The following is a 21,323-nucleotide window of genomic DNA, read 5'->3' as shown; positions in this document are numbered from 1 at the left end:
TTGCTTGGTATTGGCACAAAAATAGACAGGTAGACCATTGGAATAGAGTTGAAAACCCTGATGTTAACCCACATACCCATGAACACCTGATTTTTGACAAACAATCTAAATTTATACTATGGAATAAAGAGAACATCTTCAACAAATGGTGCTAGCATAACTGGATGCTTGCATGTAGAAGACTGCAGGTAGATGCAAGTCTATCGCCATGCACAAAACTTAAGTCAAAATGGATCAAAGACCTCAACATAAACCCACCCACACTGAACCTATTAGAAGACAAATTGGGAAATACCCTTAAATTAATTGGTACATGAGGCTGCTTCTTGAACATTACACCAGTAGCACAGACACTGACATCAACAATTGATAAATGGGACCTCCTGAAACTGAGAAGCTTCTGTAAGACAAAGGACACAGTCAGCAAGACAAAATGGCAGCCCACAGACTGGGAAAAGATATTCACCAACTCCACATCTGACAGAGGGCTGATTTCCAAAATATACAAAGAACTCAAGAAGCTAATCTCCAAAACACCAAACAACCCAATTAAAAAGTGGGGTACAGAACTAAATAGACAATTCTCATTAGAGGAATATAACATGGCTGAAAGACACATAGGAAAGTGTTCAACATCCTTAGCCATCAGGGAAATGCAAATCAAACCAACTCTGAGATACCATCTTACTCCTGTCAGAATGGCTAAAATAAAAAAAACACCAGTGACAGTTCATTCTGGAGAGGATGTGGAGAAAGGGACTCCTCCACTGCTGGTGGGAGTACCAACTTGTACAGCCACTTTGGAAATCAGTATGGCAACTCCTCAAGAAATTGGGAATCAGTCTACCACAAGGTCCAGCAATTCCACTCTTAGGCATATACCCAAAAGAATCACACTCATACAACTAGGACATCTGTTCAACGATGTTCATGGCAGTCCTATTTGTAATAGCCAGAAACTAGAAGCAGCCTAGATGCCCCTCAACTGAAGAATGGATAGAGAAAATGTGGTACATTTACACAATGGAGTACTACTCAGCAGAAAAAAAAAAACAATGGAATCTTGAAATTTGCAAGAAAATGAATGGAACTAGAAGAAACCATTCTGAGCAAGGTAACCCAATAACAAAAAGACAAACATGGTATGTACTCACTCATATGTGGATTTTAGACATAGAGTAAAGGATTACCAGCCTACAATCCACACTTCCAGAGAAGCTAGTAAACAAGGAAGACCCTAAGAGAGACATACATGCTCCCCTGGAGAAGGGGAAAGAGTCATGATCTCTTGAGCAAATTGCGAGCATGGAAAGTGGGGTGAGGGAGCTAGGAGAATGAGAAGAGGAGAAGAGGAGTGGTGCAGAGGACATGAGGGAGCAGAAAGGTTGAGTCAGGGGAAGAGTAGAAGATAACAAGAATGGAGATACCATAATAGAGGGAGACATTTTAGGTTTACAGAGAAATCAGGCTCTAGGGAAATGTCTGGAGATCTACAAAGATGACACCATCTAACAATCTAACAACAGAGGAGAGGCTAACTTAAATGCCCTCCCCTGATAATGAGATTGATGACTGACTTATATGCCACCTGATAGACCTCATCCAGCAGCTGATGGATGTAGAAGGTGACACCCACAACTAATCACTGGACTGAACTGGAATCCAGTTGCAGAGAAGGATGAGTGAAGAGCAAAGGGGTCCATACTAGGCTGGTGAAACCCACAGAAACAGCTGACCTGAACAATGGGGAGCTCTTGGTCCCCAGACTGATAGCTGGGATACCAGCATGGGATTGATCCAGACCCCAAGAACATGTGTTTCAGTGAGGAAACCTCGGAAATCTATGGGACCTCCTGTAGTAATTCAGTACTTATCTCTAGCATAGGTGTGGACTGTGTGAGCCCATTCCACATAGAGGGATACTTCCTGAGCCAAGACACACGGGGTGGGCCTAGGCCCTATTCCAAAGGATACGATAGACTCTGATGACACCCTTTAGAAGACCTCACCATCCAGGGGGAGCAGAAAGTTATGTGATAGGTAGGGCTTTAGCTGGGGGGGGGTTGTAGGGGAGGAAGGGAGGGAGAGGGAACTGGGATTGTCATGTAAAACAATCTTGTTTCTAATTCAAATAAAAAATCTGTAAAAAAAAAAAAAGAAATTGCATTCTGCAGCCAGATTACTGTTCAAATCTGGGTCTTGAACCTTCGACTCTGATCTGGTTGATTGTGCAAATACCTTGCATCTTGATTTTCTCCTCTCTAAAACAGGATCTGGATGAATGCTTGGCATATCTGGTTAGTTAACATAGGTAAAGCAATTAAAATAGCAGTGTATATTCCAAGTTCTTAGTAAATGTTAGCTATCATTTTAAACAGTTATTTATCATGCTAATGCTGTTATAGGTAGTGGAAATGCCACAGTGAGAGGCATTGTAATTGCTTTCGTAAGAAACAAAGCTCTCTGGGCAATTCAGACACATGCATAGCTTATTGCAATATAGTGCAACTGCAATAGTGGGCTGCTCCATGGTATTGTCTTTGTTAATCCCTTACCAGGCTAAGGCACCCAGGGAAGTTTTTCTAAACTAAGTGATAGATCTAATCTGGCATTATAGTTTGGATGTTAAATGTATCCCACCCACAAATGGCACAGTTAAGACCTATGAATGCTTACTTTAATTCTCCTGTATGCATGGCGTGGCATGGCAGGGCAGGGCAGGGAGCAGTGTGCAGGCTGTTTCATTTAGAGAATGGGAGCCACAGAAGGTACAGAAGAAAAAGAGTTCAAATGAAGATATTTGTGGGGAGAGAATCAGGACTCAGTAGTGAGGTCATGCCGCCAGTGGAGAGAGAGAATGAAAGAACACCCAGTGATGAACTCCCAGGTGTCTGGACTGCTCACACAATGGAGCTATCAACTGAGGCCAGGAGCACTGACTACAAGGGCAGACAGTGGCTATTGTCTCCACCTGGAGTATCTTGGTAACTATGTCCCAATGTTCATCTAGGGGCAACCCCTTCTTCAACTTCTGGGCATGTGCCTGTGTGGACTTGACTCATCTCTAGTCCAGGGTGGAACATGTGATGTAGGATGTGGTGCACGTGTAGTGTCACATTTGTTTCGCCTCATTTCAGGTAGGGTCATAGTGAACCAGAACTTTTGTGGGGCCTGTTGAAAGGACTTTGGGGTATGAGCTGATAGAAGTTCGGCAGGTATCTTTTTTAATTTTAATTAGAAAGAAAATTATTTTACATGTCAATCCCAGGTCCCTTTCCCTCGGCAGGTATCTTCATTTCATTAAATGTTATGAAACAGCAAACACAATGGGGAGGAGATACAAGAGCATGGGAGAAGCAAAAGCTTGACGGCACATTTAAAAAACTGACCCAGGTGAGAGATGTAGAAAGGAACTAGTTGTAGGGAAGACGCTAATTTCAGCCTTGGCCATGTAACAATCTTAGCAGAAATGTATGTCGGAGATTGCATGTAATGTTTTTAATGGAGATTTACTTCGTTTTCACCTTGGGAGACTGAATACCCAGAACTGAATAGCATGTTCCCCTCAATCTCTGGTGGTGTGTCATAATGCCAAGTTGACTGCACCAACTCACTGTCTTAGGGATTAATTGGAATCCTGAAAAATTACATTTATCCCTTTCAAAAAGGTACCCCTACTAGGCCCTAACTCCTTTCTTTTTCAAAAATGACACTTTAAATTTATTCTTTGAAAATTTCATGCATTTATGCCAGTTTTTGATCATATCCATTTTCCATTAGCTCCCTCCAATTCTTCCTATGGCTCCAGACTCCATATTTTTTGCAGTTTCATATCCTTTTTGTTGACATTATTGATAATCACTGAGCTCAATTAGTGCTATCCATATATGAACAGGTATGGGACCATCCACTGTGGTACTGGACAATTTACCAGGGTCCCTCCCAATCCATGCTGGGACTGTTTTGACTGGCTTGATCTTGTGAAGGTCTTCTGAAGATAAACACAGCTGCCGTCAGATGACACACACAGCTGCCATGTCACGTCATGAAGTCGGCATTTCACAGCTCTCCTCTCTACCTGCTCTCTCTCCACATTCTTTCCATCCCCTCTTCTTGAAGTCCTGAGAGCCTCGGATGAGGGAAGTTGATAAAGATGGATAGTTCATCTACATCTGAGCACTCACAGTTACCTATACTGAGCCTTTCGACCAGTTATGAGCCCCTGCATTAACTGCCATCCACTTCAGGAAGAAGTTTCTATGGCCAAGATTGAAAGTAGCACATCCCTATGCATGTAAACATAAATATTTAGAGAATAGTTTGAAAGCATGGCCATTTAGAAAACCAATAATACATTTCCCTTTAGATAAGCCCCAACTCTTAAGCATTCTACCTAATTACTACCCATTCGGACTCAACTTTTTATTGTAGCCAAAGAACTTCTGAAACTCCTGCCTTTACCTCCCAAGCTGGGATTTAATTTTATGTGCTTTGTTGTTTTTTGCCTACATGTATGTCTGTGAGGGAGTTCGATTCCCTGGAACTGGAGTTTAGATAGTTGTGAGTTGCCACATGGGTGATGGGAATTGAACCCAGGTCCTCTGGAAGAGCAGCCAGTGCTCTTAACCACTGAGCCATCTCTCCAGCCCCCAAGTTGGGATTATAGGTGTGAATTGCAGTTTATACACTGTTGGGGGAGGAGCACAAGATAGTGAAGGCTAGACAACTGAGGTACATACATCTCCAGGCCCAGACAATGATTCTTGGATAGTAGTTGTTGCATTTTGTTCATTCTGAGTATGTTATCCTCTTAACCTGGACTTTCTCTTCTCAAAAGTAAATCTTACTGGAAGTTTACTTGTAAGTGGAGCTGTTTTTCTTTCTTTGAATTTAGCAATTTTCTGTCTTTGGAATTAAGCATTTTTTGTTGTCATGTGGCTGGTTGTGGACCTCTTTGCACTGAGCCAACTTGGAGTTCACTGAGCTTCTTGGATCTGTATTCAATATTTTAAAGAAATTTGAGGACTGTTCACTTAGTATCTATCTCTTTAATTTCTGCTTTTCTCATTTCCCTCTTCTAGTATTACTATGTATGCATTTATGTGCTTAACAGTCTCACATTCCTCTGGGCCTATAATTTTTCCCCAATTTTGTTTTTTTCCATTCCTTGGACTACACAGTGTTATCAACAAATCATCAACATTTCTATCTTTCTTCTCTAATATGTATTACAGAGGCCCTTGTGGATTTTCATTCCAAGTTATACATGTATTCTTTATTAATTCCTTGCCAGTTATAATTTTCAAGTCTAGAATTTCCATATGGTTCTTTCAAAATGATGTCTATCTCCTTGTTGGTATTTTCTATTTGAAAGGACAATATACTTTCTACTTTTCAAATCATTTATGCTTGATTTGAAAATACTATTTGAAATCACTAGTAACAGCTGCTTTGAAATCTTTCTGTGAAACCTGACATCTGTCAAATGTCACATATGGTCACCTTCACAAGCTCTCTGCTGCCCAGTTTCTCAGTGGCTGGGCAACACTTTTTCCTGTTTCTTTCCATGTTACACAATGTTTCTTGGTATTCCAAATGTCATTGTGGTAGAACCCTCATTTCACAAGTGGAAAGGGAGACCCCACCCTTCAATTAAGGAAGGTTGACTTCACTTCTCAAACTGGTTTCAGAAAATGTAGCAGGTTTTCCAGTATCAAAGAGACACATATTCCTCTTATAGAATCAAGGCAGCAGAAGACCAGACTGGTGTGCTAAATGAGTTACTTCTAGCAGACTCTGACTCAGGAAGTAAGGTAATCAGACAACAGGCATGAAATGTCTGCTGTCAAAAGATAAAATTTAACAAATTATCGTAAAAATCTATTTGTTTGTAATTCTAGATTTGGACACTATATTATTCTAAAGGCTACAATAAATGTTCTGAAGGACTGGGTAGAGGTCAAGGTCTAAAAGAAAAAGAAACAGATTGGTCATTTCAAAATTTCTTTATAAAGCAGACAGAGAGAGAGAGCAACAGAAAAACTCCCTGTTGAATCAGTACCTAAATGAGTAATCAGCTTGCATAGGCTTCTCCCTGGGGTCTGGTGAAGGCTGGGTGTCTCATCTACCTCTATTCATAGGCCTATGATCAGGCCTGTGAGATTCTGCTCCATCGCTGTGTGACACTGTGACACCCCCCCCAACTTGCCAAGACCTGCATGGTGCTGAAGTAGGACCTAGTCTGGAAATTCACTGGGTTTCTAACCTTGAAGTGGATGTATGACCCAAGGCTAGTGTTGGCTGCAATAGAATTCTAGCAGACTTGGTCTTGGAGACCATTGGAATTTTCCCATTGTTTACCAGTCCTCTCCAAAGCTCTTGAGAAAAGTCTTAGGTTCACTACCTGTCTTACCCTAGAGATTGGAGTCTTCTACCACTTGTAGCTTATTGGCCTGTTGTGATGATGAAAGCCGATTCTTGGTTACCTAGGCTGGTGATAAACTAGGTTGTACTTGAATGTTATAAGCAAAAAGGACCACTCAAGTGTTCTCAACTGCCTCATTTGTTACAGATAAACATCAGAACCCACATCCACTCCAGTGGGGTTTATATCTACTTTTTGGCAGGGATTTCTAGTGTTACTTTAATTTGGGGGATTGGTGGCCTCTTTTGGCCACTGAGGCTGAGGATAAAATCTGGTTCTCACCAGAGTCTTAAAACAGCAATAGGGACCAGTACTATCTAGATTTGCAATGTTCCCCAAGGTTACTGTTGTGGTTTGAATGAAAATGGCCCCCACAGGCTCATAGGATTGGCACTATTAGGAGGTGTGGCCTTATTGGAGTAGATGTATCATTGGGGGTGGGCTTTAATATTTCAAACACTCAAGCCAGGCACAGTCTCTCTCTCTCTCTCTCTCTCTCTCTCTCTCTCTCTCTCTCTCTCTCTCTCTCTCTCTCTCTCCTCTCTCCTCCCTGCTGCCTGTGGATCAAGTTGTAGAACTCTAGGCTTCTTCTCCAGCACCATGTCTGCCTGCCCATCACTATTCTTTTTTTTAATTTAAATTAGAAACAAGCTTCTTTTACATGTCAATCCCAGTTCCCTCTCCATCCCCTCCTCCCCTGCCCCTCACTGACCTCCTATCCCATCCCCTTTCTGCTCCCCAGGGAGGGTGAGGCCTTCCATGTGGGATTTTCAAAGCCTGTCATATCATTTGGAGCAGGGCCTAGACCCTCCCCAGTGTGTCTAGGCTGAGAGAGTATCACTTTATGTGGAATGGGCTCCCAAAGTCCATTTGTGTCCTAGGGGTAAATACTGATCCACTACCAGAGGACCCATAGATTGCCCACATACCACTATTCTTCCTGATAATAATGAACTAAACCTCTGAACCTGTAAGTCAGCCCCAATTAAATATTTCCTTTTATAAGAGCTGCTATGGTCATGGCATCTCTTCACAGAAATAGAACTTTAACTAAAACACTTATTCCAAAACTGGCAATGCTGTAGACGCAAACTCATATCTACTTCACTGATAAACAGATTTTCACCTAATGCAGAACAGGTTATCTGTGAGCTCCAGCTTTCAGTTTCTCCTGCATTCTGAGTCTCAAAGTGGTGTGCTCTAACAAAAATCTTTGCTCCACTGCATAAGACTGAACTAGATTCACTTAATATAGGTGACAATGGTATGACTGGGACAATATATGGGGCTACTGGCAGTGGGTCCAAGATCTAACTCTAATGTACAACTGACTTAGTGGAACCCATTCTATATGGAGAGATACCTTGCTCAGCCTAGACACAGGGGTGTGCATCATGGAGAGGTGCCTTGGTTCTGCCTCAATGAGATGATGGAACAGACTTAGTAGATTTCCTAGGGGAGGCCTACCCTCTCCAAGATGCAGATGGGAGGTGGGGAGGGGGAAGTGGGGTGAGCAGGAGAGAAGGGAGGGAAACTGGGATTGGAACGTAAAAAATAAATTAATAAAGATTACAAAAAAGCTCTATTCCAGCTTTTCAACCCTGCTTCCCAGTGGATGGGTGGAGTCCTGCTGCCCACTCTGTCTCCTGGGGTTGGAAAAGGCAGACTGGAGGCAGTCTCTGTCCCCTGGCTTAAGGCAGTTTCAGCCACTACTACACTTATGTTGGCCTGGCTATAAGAGCCATGGGGCTTTGCAGAGAACTAGCTTCTGTGGTGAACTGGGCCCTAGATTTCAAGTTTAAGACTTTTAGGAGATTTGGGGAAAGATGACACAGACTACTCTTTTCTTCCTGCCTTCTTCAACTGGTCTCTTCATTTTGTTGTGCTAACCCTGCACTCCGGTCTCTTTCATTATTTCCTTAGCTTTCATGCATATAGTTTGGGATGTCAAGAGCTGTTAAACCTGCTGTGTTGTGGGGATATGATGGCTCAGGTGGTACCAGGAGGTGATTAAAGAAAGAGGTAGGCCATATTTGGAGTATGTTGGTCACATGGGGCATGCCCTGGAAAGATACACCTCTCTTCATGTTCTTGATCTCCCTAAAGTGAGTCCCTTTGCTCTGTCATGCCCCTTTGCCCTCTCTCTTTCTTATCCATACAGTTTATACGTATTTTTGTGACATTCGAAGAAGGTGAAGAAATGAGATATTGCCTTTTATTACACCCACAGTCTGGGTAGAGGTAGATTCTATGTAGCAGAGTCAGCAGTGTTCTCCCATTCTTCCAGCTTTCCCAAGAGTCTTACTGTAGGTTGTGAAGGGACCAGCTCCCCATTTCGGCAGCCATGACAGTAACACATGCTCTATGACCTTGTCTTAGTCACTAGAGGTTAGGTGCCTGCCTTGTCACCAGGAACCAATCAGAAGTTAGCTGGTGGCGCTATGCTTTACGACCCTGGGTGTACTTTAGGACAAGCACACAGCAATGACACAGAGCATAGCAACCATGCTGGGAGGGCCTATGGGCCATAACAACCTGTTGACCAATCAACACGGGGCAAGCCCTCCATGGCTGGAGGCACACCAATAGTGAGCCTGTGCGTACCCCTAGACACTGCCCTTATGCTGCCCTACAAGATCTCTTGGGAGGCCCTAGGAGTTGTCTTTTGATAGCCATCCACCATGGCGGGTGGGTGAAAGATCCTAGCTAACATGGGGTTAGCTCGTTAAAAATACAATAAAGCCTTGTGCAGTTTGCAGCAAGCTCTCGAATCCCGCTGGTGATTGGGGTGACCATGGTCGTGGCCTGGGACCCCGGATACCTGAGTTTTCTGGGGGTCTAACAGTTGAATCATCTAACTATGAACAGTGAGTTTAGTATAGAAATGACAGGTTACACTTTTCTTCCTTTTAAATAAGTTCAACTGTATATATTTTAGGTATAGATGGTGCTACTTATGAAATTATGCTTAGAAAACCATATTTGAACATTTCCAGCTTTCATTTTCTTTTCCTTGTTAATCATAAATGTGGCCAGAAGTTATAGACTCCATTATCTTAGATTTCTGGAGCAGAGATCTTACTGACTCAAATGAAAGAAGACACTGGACAACTAGCGTGTCCCACAATAGACATCCTTTTATATAAGCCAAAAAAGCCTTAGAGTAGTTTACCACTGCATTTTCCTATCTTAAATGTTGGGACCCGTATAAGGAAGCCCATTCCATCTTGCCACAAGTTCAGAGAGCTCCCGTCATTTCTATTCTGCTTAAGATATTAGCTTAATGGCTACAGAATGCCCTGGCCTTGGTGGCAAATGGTTCCTATATAAATAACAATAGACTTGGACCCTGAGGAGTTTGCACTCATACTGAAGGCTAGGTGATGCGTGCAGCTATGAAGAGCCTGAAAGCCAAGTAGTATTTAGGATTAAGGGAGGTAATTGCTATTTGCCGTTTATACATGATAATAGAAGTCTTTTGCCATTGTCTCCACCTTCCGTTGGTTACTTAAGAGAATGTATGAATAAACAGAGGTACATTCAGTATGGACTGAAACTGCCCTCCTGGCACTATCCTGTCTCTATCTTTCCTTTAATGTCTATAGATAGCCTTCTTTCATCTACACTCCCCCATTCAGGAATGGACTAGGGCTGCTCAGCTGGTCCCAACTGCAGCCCCCAAAGACCAGTCCGTGACACTCGGGCAACATATATTCTTTCTGTATACCTAAAATGGAAGGTTCCATCAAGACAAGGCTAGAAAAATGTGTCAGCAAATAGATTTGCACTTTTGCATTCATGTTTAATATGCTGCATATCTGATGGGGGAAGTGCTTCTGTGTATGCATTTGTCTTATTGGATGATAAATAAAGTACTGTTTGGACCACCTTACCTGCATCCGCTCGAGGCCAGCAGATCTCCACGCACTGAGCATCTGACGAGCAGACATGGGCAGAGCTATGGTGGTCAGACTGGGGCTGGGGTTGCTGCTTCTGGCACTGCTCCTACCCACACAGATTTATTGCAACCAAACATCTGTTGCACTGTTTTCAAGTAACCAGAGTATCTCTACTGCCCCAAATCCAACTAATGCCACCACCAGAGCAGGTGGCAGTGCTCTGCAGTCAACAGCTGGTCTCCTTGCCATCTCACTTTCTCTTCTACATTTCTACTGTTAGAGACTAGGTCCAAGAAACGTCTCTACTTCCCCATCTTCTAGACCCAGCCCAAATGGTAACCACAAGTCCAGTGTGACCCGGAAGAAGCAGGTCCACATCAAATCTACTATTACCACACCTCAACAGAAAACATTGAAATTCATGTGAAGGGTATGACAGATGATGAATGCCAATATTGAATCCGCTGGAGTTTTATGTTCAAGATGAAGTGATAACATCCAACGTTGACGTGATTGCCTTGAACGAGGCTTAGGAAATGTGGACACTTGGTCTATATTGAAATCAAGCATAGGTTTTATGTAGAAATGAGGATGGAATGTGGGATGAAGATTCAGTTTTCATTGGCTCATTACCTGTGAGGCCATAACACAGCTAGGTGACATTAAAGGTTTCCTTGATGTTATTTATGTATATGTTGGAAGGAACTACCAGGTGTTACTTTAAATCCTCAATGTATTGTTTCATTACTACGAATTTAATATGCTCAACTCTAGGTAAAGTTCCACATTGTTGAGCTGTTCTCTTTGAAATTGAACATTTTACCCCCTCCTTCTGTGGCTTTAAGTTCAACTTATATTTGACCTTTATTAGTAATTGTCATGTGCCAGGCAACTATGGATTGGAATCGACCCCCAAATCCAGCCATCATTGAATAAATCTTATTTCAAAAGCCAAATAGTAGGCATTTTCCATCATCTTTTTCACTCAACAAGAGTGCCAGGTTCACTTAACTGGTTCCATCGGCAGAATTACATTGACTTCAGCCAATTTCAGTTGCTGCTTTTTATTTCTGCATATGTTGAGGGGTTTTCATGATTTAAGGTGTGGTCTGTTAGGAAGGTAAAATTATGAATCTTGAAATCCTAAAGGCAAATATGCAAAGGAGCCAAAACCATAAAGCTAGTATTTGGGACATGAAGACTGGATGCTAACATGCATTGAATTCACAAAGTCTTTTATACAATTTCTGTAAATACTTTTTTTTAAAAAAGAGAAAAACAAAACAATGGATCAGAATAGCCACATTTGGAATACTTTGGTTATCAGTTCATATTTTTAGATAGTTTGACATTGGTCCTGTGCCTGAAAGTGGGTTTGGTTCTACAGTTAAGTTTTTCCAATAGCCTTCATATACACATACCTTCTATAACATAGACATTCCTTGGAAAAAACCTTTTGTTCGCATGGTCACATACTGATGCTTACACATTCTGGGATCTAATATGGCCACAGTAGTCTTGATAACCAGAGTCACTTTCTCCATCTTTAGAAACCCACCTGGGAACAAGGAGACCTCAGATCCGAAGCTACTGTGTGTGTGAATGAACATTCATCTCACCTCTTACCTGAATGCTGTACATCTATTTGATTGTATATTGTGTTTGTGTATTTATGCTTTGATTCATAGTAACTTCTCATATTATGGAATTGATTTGCATTGAACACAAACTGCAAATAAAGCAGAGAAATGGCTGAAAAAAATAAAGTACTGTTTGGCCAATGAGGTAGCAAGTTAGGCGGGACTAGGAGTCAAGGAGGATTCTGGGACATGTAGTAAAGAAGTGGTGATCCAGGCAGGAAGTGACACAGCAGGGAGACTCATATATAAGCAAGGGCAAGAAGGAAGTCGTCCTGTTCGCTCTTCCTCCTGCTCTCTGCTCTGAGCCACTATGTGATCCCGGGATGAGAATGCCAGTGGAAAGCATCCTGCATAAGATAAGTCTTATAAAGTATATAAATTTATGATAATTAAGACTGAGCTAGCAGATGAGAAATCCTTGTCATTGGCCAAGCAGGATTTGTACCTAATATAAGTCTCTGTGTGTTACTTGGGACCTTAATGTGGTGGCGGGCAGAACTTGGACACCCTGGCAGAAAGCGCCCATGGGGCAGGGCTCGAGCGGCTTTGGAGTAAAGACTTATTGTTACACATATCCTTATTAAAAATGAATGTGCATGGTAAGCAGTGGTTTTTGAACATGTTCCCTGCTATTTACTATTCTTAGTGATTTTGTTAGTTGAATAACAGTGACTTTGTTGGTCTTTCTTTCTTGTGCTGGAGGGGTTACTTTTAGTATGAAATGGTAGGATTCTTCTATTTGAAATTCTTGAGGGAACAGTTCTCTCTACTGCTTGTGATTATTACTAACTGACACCATCCTATTATGTCTGGCCAATGAGTGTGTGTGGGGGGTGGTGAGGAGTTTATTGAACAATCACATGTAAAATGAACTGACCAGGACAAGTCTCAATAACATTGTTGGATGAAGCCAGAATATGCACATTGTTGCTGGATTTATAAGACAGTTTTACAAATAAAATGAAACAACTTATTGTCTGGAAGTACACAGTTGGTAAAACTATAATGGAAAAGACAGCAGAAAATAAAACTAGTGATCACTTTTAAGGAAGGAAGAGGGTTGTGAAGACAGATGTGTATGGACAGTTCTAAAGCTCTTTTAGTGTTAAATTGAGTTGTGGGCACACAGATTTTTGATTTGTTGCCCTCTCTTTAAATTGTGCATACATTTACTCCACTCTTGAAAGTTCACCATGCATTTTACATAGATTTTAATGAGAGATGATTGTGTGATATGGAGTACACAGAGACTGACTTCTTTCTTCTTGTACATGTCATATGATGTTCAGAGTTGACAAGTCAAAAGTATTGCTAATCCTGACCTATGCTTTAGTATTATATTTAATTCTAATCACCTTACTTTAAAAAGTGACTAGACAAAGAAGAGTGTTCAAGGCAGAGATATGGCTGCTGATTCTTTTTGCTTTTTGAGAGTAATACAATTTTATTGGCCAGTGTAAGTGTGAGAAAACTTGGGACTCACTGAGAGGTGGACATGGAAGTTTGACATCTACCCACAGTGCAGTCACCAATCCCCAAGGCAGCTGCTTTATTTGAGAAGGTCTGGGTTTTGGAGAAGAGAAGAAACAGACAAGAAGATGAAGTGAAGAAGGGAAAGAGGGGCATAGGTCCAGTGGGTTGCAGAGAAAAGTTGCCATCTGCTGTGGCTCACTCGTGCACATTGTCATGGATATATTGACGTGTGACACGGTCAGGGTTTGGGCAGGCTTGGAACCAGAAGCAATCAACCTGAGAAGCATTGGCTGAATAGACTGATGAAGGATAAATGCATGGACACATGAAAAATATAGCTAGTCCTGTCTCTTCAGAGTGTGTTTGGGCACTGAAGGCTGACCCTCTTTGTCTCAGTACTCTCCCACATCAGACATAGCATGCTATAGCTCCATGGTGTTGTCCTTAGCCACATATAGCTCCATGATGTTCTAGGGCAGGATCTGAGTCCAGAACTCCATCTAGCAGGCTTTCAGAGGATGGCCCACAGCTGGTTGGATGGCCAACCCCAGGCATTGTGTGTCTTGACCAAACAAGGACCAAAGAGGCAAGGCTGCTGATTCTTAAAACTCTCACATATGTGGAGCAGTTGAACCAGGGCAGCAATAAAATCAAGAGCGAAATAGAAGAGAAAAGAGTTATCATTTGGAGCATGAGTCTTCATCTTTGGGATTAGAGACATGAGGATGGGGATTAGGTTCATGTTCACACTCTGAAGCACAGAATCAGAATGAATGAATGGGCACTACACAGAGATGGATTTTGTTTCAGGAGAGCTATACATCCTTTAATAATTGCATTTGTTCACTGAGTTGTCTTTGTTGGTGGAGGTTGGATGATGTCCTTGTGGACTGTAAGCAGGATGTGGCTCTGAAAGTTCCTCTAGATCCTGAAATTTTCAGAATTTCCCAGAAATCTCTTGTCAACATGACATTTTTATTTACTATCTTCTACCTGAGTGGCTGCATAATGACCACAAACACAGAGCCTGGAACTAGACCTGTAGTTTTGTTTCTTACCACCTGCGCATATGGACAGGTTTCCTGACCTCAGTTACCAGGATTTAAGGAAATTTTTTCTAAACTTCATCTTCTGCCTCTCCAACATCTTGTCAGTTCCAAGCTGTGAGATCCAAGTGGTGTCAGATGATTCTACAGAGCTCAAAGCCCCCTAGTAATGACTGACGCCTACTGAGTCAGCTTGAAGCAGTTTTGAGAGACCCAAAGCCCCCATTCCTGCTCACCTGCTACCCTTAACCCTCACTTTTTATAATAATCAAAGAGTGGAATGTTGTCATTTTTATATTTCCAGGGTCCCACACCTGCACATGTGTGCCATCAGCACTCAGACAAAAATGCCATTCATCCCAGAGCCTTATGCTCATGTGCAGCGTGGCCACATCGTCTATGTGTGCGCAAGATGTATCTACATAAGCCCACATATGCATGTGCTAAGTGACCTTTAAATACCGACATGCCAGCCCCACTTCCTCTTACCAAGTTTCTTCCAGACAGGCCTGAGCATACCCTTCTCCCCTTTCCCCACTCTTTACTAATAAAACTCTTAAAGTGGGTTTTGTTGTATATTTTGTGGTCTGTTCTCATGCATGGTAAATAACATCTGCATCTTCTGTCATCTATGAAATGGTTTTGCTGTCTACCCCATAGATCACACATAGCTAGAGCTAAGACATTTTTAAATAGATAATTTATTTGAGAGATTAGTCACTTGGTTTTCTTTGATTTGACTACATCTGTGCTTCACGTTTGAATGAAACAACCCCCCTCTCTCAGCTATTCCAATGCTCCTGCCTGGGCTATGGTGAGACTTAACCTCAAGATGTAACCTGAGATGTACTTCACTCTGAACATAGAACTGTACATATAACTTCTAATGAGGAATTGAGTGCTGTGACAACTCTGTAGATGGTGGAGAAAGGACAGTAGCTCCATGTGACTCAGAAAAGAGCATTCCTCTGCTCTTTGGGGTTTGGTGTGGCCTCACACACCCATCAGGTTAGGGTGAGTAATGTTGTTATAACAGAGGAATTTAAAATTGTAATGGGTTACAGCCTTAGACTTTGACTTTACTTCACTTTCTCTGCCTCACTCACTTTTTCAAAATCTGCTAGAGGCTTTCTTGTCTTTATCAGTTTCTCTGTGTCAAAGTTTTTCTTAGTTTTAGGAGGGATTCTGTGGGATTATATGTGTTAAAAAGTTTTAAATAAAGACATTGGCTTACTATTTTCAAAATATTAATCCTGTTATGTAGGGGAAGCTGTAGCCACGCCTTCTTAGGGGCTGGCTACAAGAGTACCTGAGGGCTTGTGAGGGCGTGGTCAGAGTGAGTAGGGGGACTGCGTTTTCGGTTTCGGTTTCTCTTTGCTTCTTGCTGTACAGACTACCACCGGCTGGCTGGTTCGCTCTGTAAGTAAGGCTTTTCCCTATTAAATACCCTTATATTTCTACCTGACTCCGTACTGGTAATTTCCTACTATACTGTTAAATATATAATGGATATAGGATGCTGTTTGTGTGGGGTCGCTAGAATACCAGGGTCAGCAGAGTAGTGATCTGTGTGAGGCAAGAAGGAAATCTGGTTCAACACAACTCAGTAGTTGGTGTATTTCAACCTCCTAGAGTCTGACACTGTACAGTTTACTGTAGTTGTATTATGTACAGCACAATTTTGGAAAAAGTTTTCTGATGATAATTAACTCAATCCTGTGTGTACAACAAACTTAAGACATCTTTACATTGAAACTCTTTACAAAGTACATATGTACACATTCATAAAAATGGCTTCTGTTGACTCAGATAAAGGCCTAGGGAGGAAGAATCATAATAGTTTGGGGGATTCATGTATGAACTGGTTTTACAGACAGCACGGATTACCAGGCTATTAACTATGTCTGTTACTCGCTTTCCAGGTAGAAAATAGGTATATATTATCTCTGTTGAGGAGACAGCATTGTGTGTTCAAAATTCCTGGTGTCCCTAGTGCTCATCTATGAGCACAAGGATCTTGTTTCTTTACAGCTATTAGTAAATATATGAGCAGTATTAGAAAAATGCCAATTAGTTGACCAACTGTTAGATTTGTGGTCTGCCTAACCTATTTGGTAGATAGTAATATTCATTGAGGTGATTGTGGCTGGGAGATGGGGGATGGTTTTGAGGAGAAAGTCAATAATCTTGCTAAATTTTCCTTGCTTAAGCAAGTATACTATTTGCTTGATTATAGTCTGGGTCACAAACTTTTTATAGAAGTTTCTTTGATAATTAAAAATAAATTAATGACTAACGAAAATGTAAAGGTTACCTTCTGAGTTTTGTGTTTGGGATATCGACTGGCTCTGAAGTTCCATTTTGGTTTGGATTGGGTCTGAGCTAAGAAAGAGGAATGTGGTGAAGGATCCTAGCATAAGCTTCCTGTGAGTTTTTAGATGATCTTTCTTCAGTGATACAGCAGTCTATGGCGCAGGTTGTCATGATTATGCTCAATACCTCCATTTGGGGACAGAGTCGTTTGATACTCATTTATTTTGAATGCTTTCAGTTTGAAAACATTTCTAGTTTCTATCTTTTTATGGAGATTTATTGGATATATGTAAGTCTATTAAATATTTTTCTCATTAATTAAATGACTTAATTATGTAGCACAGCAAATGAAAGGGAGGAGATACATGTTTTTGCAGGATGGATGATTGCCTTCCTAGTGGTGGATCCTCCAAGGCAGTGTTAGGCCTGAGTTTTCCGAGTTTCTTTTTCTCCTTATTTCATCCAGTAGAGACTTTGAGTATTTCTGACTACTTCCCCAAGCTTCCCATTCTTTGTAGTTCTGTGTTCTCAAAACAGGGACAACTAAGAGACTTGTGGGACCCAAAGCAAATGCCTTTTCCCTCTGAACTCCTTTCTAGAGAACTTAGCTTCTCTCATTTTTAAGGAAAATGAAAGCCATAGCAGGTCTACTGTGTGCTAATGTCCACTAGTCCAATTATTCTGGCCATTTCTTCTGTTTAAGTGATTGCAATAGAAAACTCTTGAACTCATAACATTCAACTATACCCATGGAGCAGTATCTCACTCAGCCATCCTCAAAGAAGTTTTGCCTGCAGAAGATGGGAACTAACATGGAGACCCACAAATTGAGCAGAGAGTGAGGAACTTTGGAGCACTCAGTTCTAAATGGGATATTTTATCAAACCCTTCCTCTCAAAGATCAGAGGTCTATGTGGAAAAAGAGGCAAAAAGATAGTAAGAGTCAGAAGTTGTGGATGACTCCAGTGCAACATTATCTTCTATTATAACAAGACATATGCTCATATGAACTTACAGAGATTGTGGCAGCATACACAGAGCCATATTCAAGCCAGACCTGGTTTGGTTCCAATATTGAAAAAGGGAAATAAACATTGACTCCTATCACTAACCAAGAATCTATCTGTAATTGATACCCATAGGCAAAGGAAAAATTAGTTTTTATTCCATTGGAATCTAACTGGGTATATTAAGCACCTTCCATGTAGGCCCTTATGCCTAGGAGTAGTTGGTCAACATAAAATGAACTCAGTGGCATTTTTGCATTTCATGTTGTGGGATATTTTGTCATATTGTGTGAATATGTGTTCCTGTTTTACCTTGCCTGCCTGAAGTGCCTGATTGGTTTAATAAAGAGCTGAATGGCCAATAGTTCAGCAGGAGAGGTTAGGCAGGACTTCAGGCAGAGGGAGGAACTAAGGATGAACCAGGCACATGAGAGATTCCATTGGGACTGAGGAAGTCATATATTATGAAGTAAAGATAATAAGCCACATGGCAGAATGTAGATTAATATGAATGGATTAATTTAAGTTGTAAGTACTGGTTGTGAAAAGGCCAACCTTTCATAATTAATAAAAAGTCTCTGTGTCTACCAGACATAAAGCAAAATATACCTAGCCTACAATCCACAACCCCAGAGAAGCTAGAACCCTCTTCCAGAAACAGATGGAAGCAGATGCAGAAATCCATAACTAACAATGGGTCAAGTTCCTGGAGTACAATAGAAGTGAGAGACGAGCAAAACTATGAACAAAGGAGTCAAGACCATGATGGGGAAACCCACAGAATGAGCTGACCCGAGCTAGTGAGAGATCACTGACTCAGGTTTGACAAATGGGGAACCTGCATAAGACCAAACTAGACTCCCTTAATATAGGTGACAATGGTGCAGCTGGGGCAACATATGAAGCCACTGCCAGTGGGTCCAAAATCTAACTCTAATATACCATATGGCTTAATTGAACCCATTCTGTATGGAAAGATACCTTGCCCAGCCTAGACGTGTGTGTGTGTGTGTGTGTGTGTGTGTGTGTGTGTGTGTGTGTGTGTGTGTAGGGAAGACCTTACACTCAATGAGAAGCAGATGGAGGAGTATGAGGAGAGGAAGGAGCGGGAACTGGGAGTGGAATGTAAAAAAAAAATTAATAAATTAAAAATGTCTCTGTGTCATTATTTGGGAGCTGGTGGTCTCAAAGAATATATAGTCTCATTTTCCTTACAGTCTCATTCTACTTTTCTTGGGCATTTTTTGCTTTATTGATCTTTTGCTTATATATATATATATATATATTATATATATATATATATATGTAGTTTGTGTGTATGTGTTGGGCTTTTGATTTCATTTGTGTTTGTTTGTTAAAGAGGTAAAGAGAAAGGCTGTGGAATTGGATGGTCAGGGACAATCTGGGAGTAGCTGGGGAAGAGAAAATGTGTGATCAGAATATATTGTATAAAAACATTTTTTCAATAAAAAGAAAAAATACTATAAAACTTGTGTTTAGGACAAGGAATTCAAGCCCCCTTTCCCCCTTTTTTTCATCACTTTCACCTTGAGAGACTTGTATACAAATGTTTTATTTGGACCCTCAACCAGTATAACCTTCATTTACATAAAGGTCCATTGCTGTGTTCCAGGAATCTGATGGCTTGGAGCAGGGATCCCTTTCTTCTTGGAACAGTAGGCTCTTTTCCCCTCTTCCTTTGTTTCTTGAGCACCAATTTCTTTCAGACTAGCCAACTGAATAAGACTGTGAAGTCAGACCCCAACCAATGGGGAAAAGACATAGTTACCACCTGAGTAAGAATAAAAACCAAGTACACTTCCTGTTTCTGTGTGTTCTATATTCTAACCACATCCCCTTTATCAAGTGTAAAGTTTACCTTGTCCAGAAAAAGAGAAAACTCTTGCAAAAGAACTTAGATATCTTCAATTTATTTACTATTCCATGCTTATGGCAAATGACAATCTAGCTGTTCTTTAGGATCATGCCTGCAGCTTTTTGTGTTGTGGCACATGTCTATAGTTTCAGCCTTTTGGGAGGCTGAGGCAGGAGAATTGTTTGAGCCCAGGAGTTCAAAGCCTGATTGGGCAATGTAGCAAGTCTGTCTAAATACCAACAAGTAATATTGAAAATACTTTTTGTATGGAAAAAGTAGGTAACAGAATTGTGATAGGGAAAGTATATGATGTGTTTTATAATGTTTCTTCTGTAGCTACTTGCTTAGTCCTTTATTCCTAAATGCACATTATATGTCATTGTTCTACTAAATGCTGGCAGTTATTTTTAAGAATGATGGGAGCACACAAGGATGTTAAAATTCTGGGTATGGCGGCTTGATAGATGGTTCAGAGATTAAGAGCACTTGTTCCTACTACAGAAGACTCAGGTTCAGTTACCAGAACCCAAATGATGGCCCATAGCTGTCTATAACTTCAATTCCAGGGGATCTGCTCCTCTAAGGCACCAGTCACACATGTGGTGCACATATATACATGTAAGCAAAACGCTAATACATATAAAATAAGTCTAAAATAAAAAAAATCAGTCTTTGCTCTGGGACCACTTGCAAACTGGTTGGAAAGAAAATACATTTGGAAAATAGCTACTAATACTTAACAAACAAGTACCACATGAGCAGAGCAAAGCAAGTTCATGAGAGTTTAGCGGGGCTTCAGCCCTGAAAGCAGCAGGAGAGAGAAGGCTTCTTGGAAGAAAAGGAATTGGAGTCCGAAGTCTTAATTGGCAGCAAAGTGGAAAAGAAATTTTCAGGGAGGGGAGAAGCAAACAGAACAGCGCCTATTTGGGTGGGGCATGTTGGTAGGAGAAATGAATGGGTTAATGTGTGTGGAGATGACTCTTCCCCAAACACATTAACTGTGCATTTAGTTGGAATAAGCCTCTAGTCTCCTTTACCTCATTAAGCCTAAGATTCCTGATTTATAAAATAGGGGTTAATCCTATCTATCACCACAGATTAAATCATCACATTAGCAAATGTATTAAATGCTAGAGACTACTAGAAGGAAGGTGTTCAGTTTCCTATATATTGTCATTCTTCACTCAGCTCCTTCAATTCAGCTTCATACTTGGGCTGTAAAATTATCAAAACCTCCATATGACCTCTTACAGATAGGATAAATTTGATTATTCTTATACTTCTCTAGACCAGTTTCTAGTCATCTTCTGGTTTAGGAGACTTTTCTTGGCATAAACCACCTCCATGTGCAGGGAAAATGGACGTCACATATAAGAATTTTAAATAATTTGTCACCAACTAGGTGAAGATTGATGGAATTTGACAAGTGGAAAGGGAATGGTTAGCAATAACAAGGCCCAGGACATTTTTGTTTTGTATTTATATCACTACCTTCTATGACATAGACTTCAAATAAACAAAACAAATGATTCTGTTGGAATAAACCTAACCAAACCTGACAGCTCCTGTACTGGGTCAGAGGAAGGTGACTCAGTTCTGAGAGGAGGTAGAACTGTCGCATTTCTATGCCTTGTTCCAATATTTG

At 41.1% G+C, this 21,323-nt stretch overlaps 1 protein-coding gene across 1 annotated transcript; it reads left to right on the top strand.

Moving 5' to 3' along the window:
• The first annotated feature begins 10,372 nt into the window (after positions 1-10,372).
• Positions 10,373-10,603, top strand: LOC100770426 (signal transducer CD24-like). Its single transcript, XM_035450922.1, has one exon. It carries the CDS (start codon positions 10,373-10,375, stop codon positions 10,601-10,603), a length of 231 nt encoding a protein of 76 aa, XP_035306813.1.
• Positions 10,604-21,323: the final 10,720 nt, after the last annotated feature.

Source organism: Cricetulus griseus (genome assembly GCF_003668045.3).
Source record: "Cricetulus griseus strain 17A/GY chromosome 1 unlocalized genomic scaffold, alternate assembly CriGri-PICRH-1.0 chr1_0, whole genome shotgun sequence".
In the NCBI taxonomy this organism is placed as follows: Eukaryota; Metazoa; Chordata; class Mammalia; order Rodentia; family Cricetidae; genus Cricetulus; species Cricetulus griseus.
The sequence above is the reverse complement of the archived record's forward strand: the minus strand, read 5'-3'. Positions and strand labels throughout refer to the sequence as shown.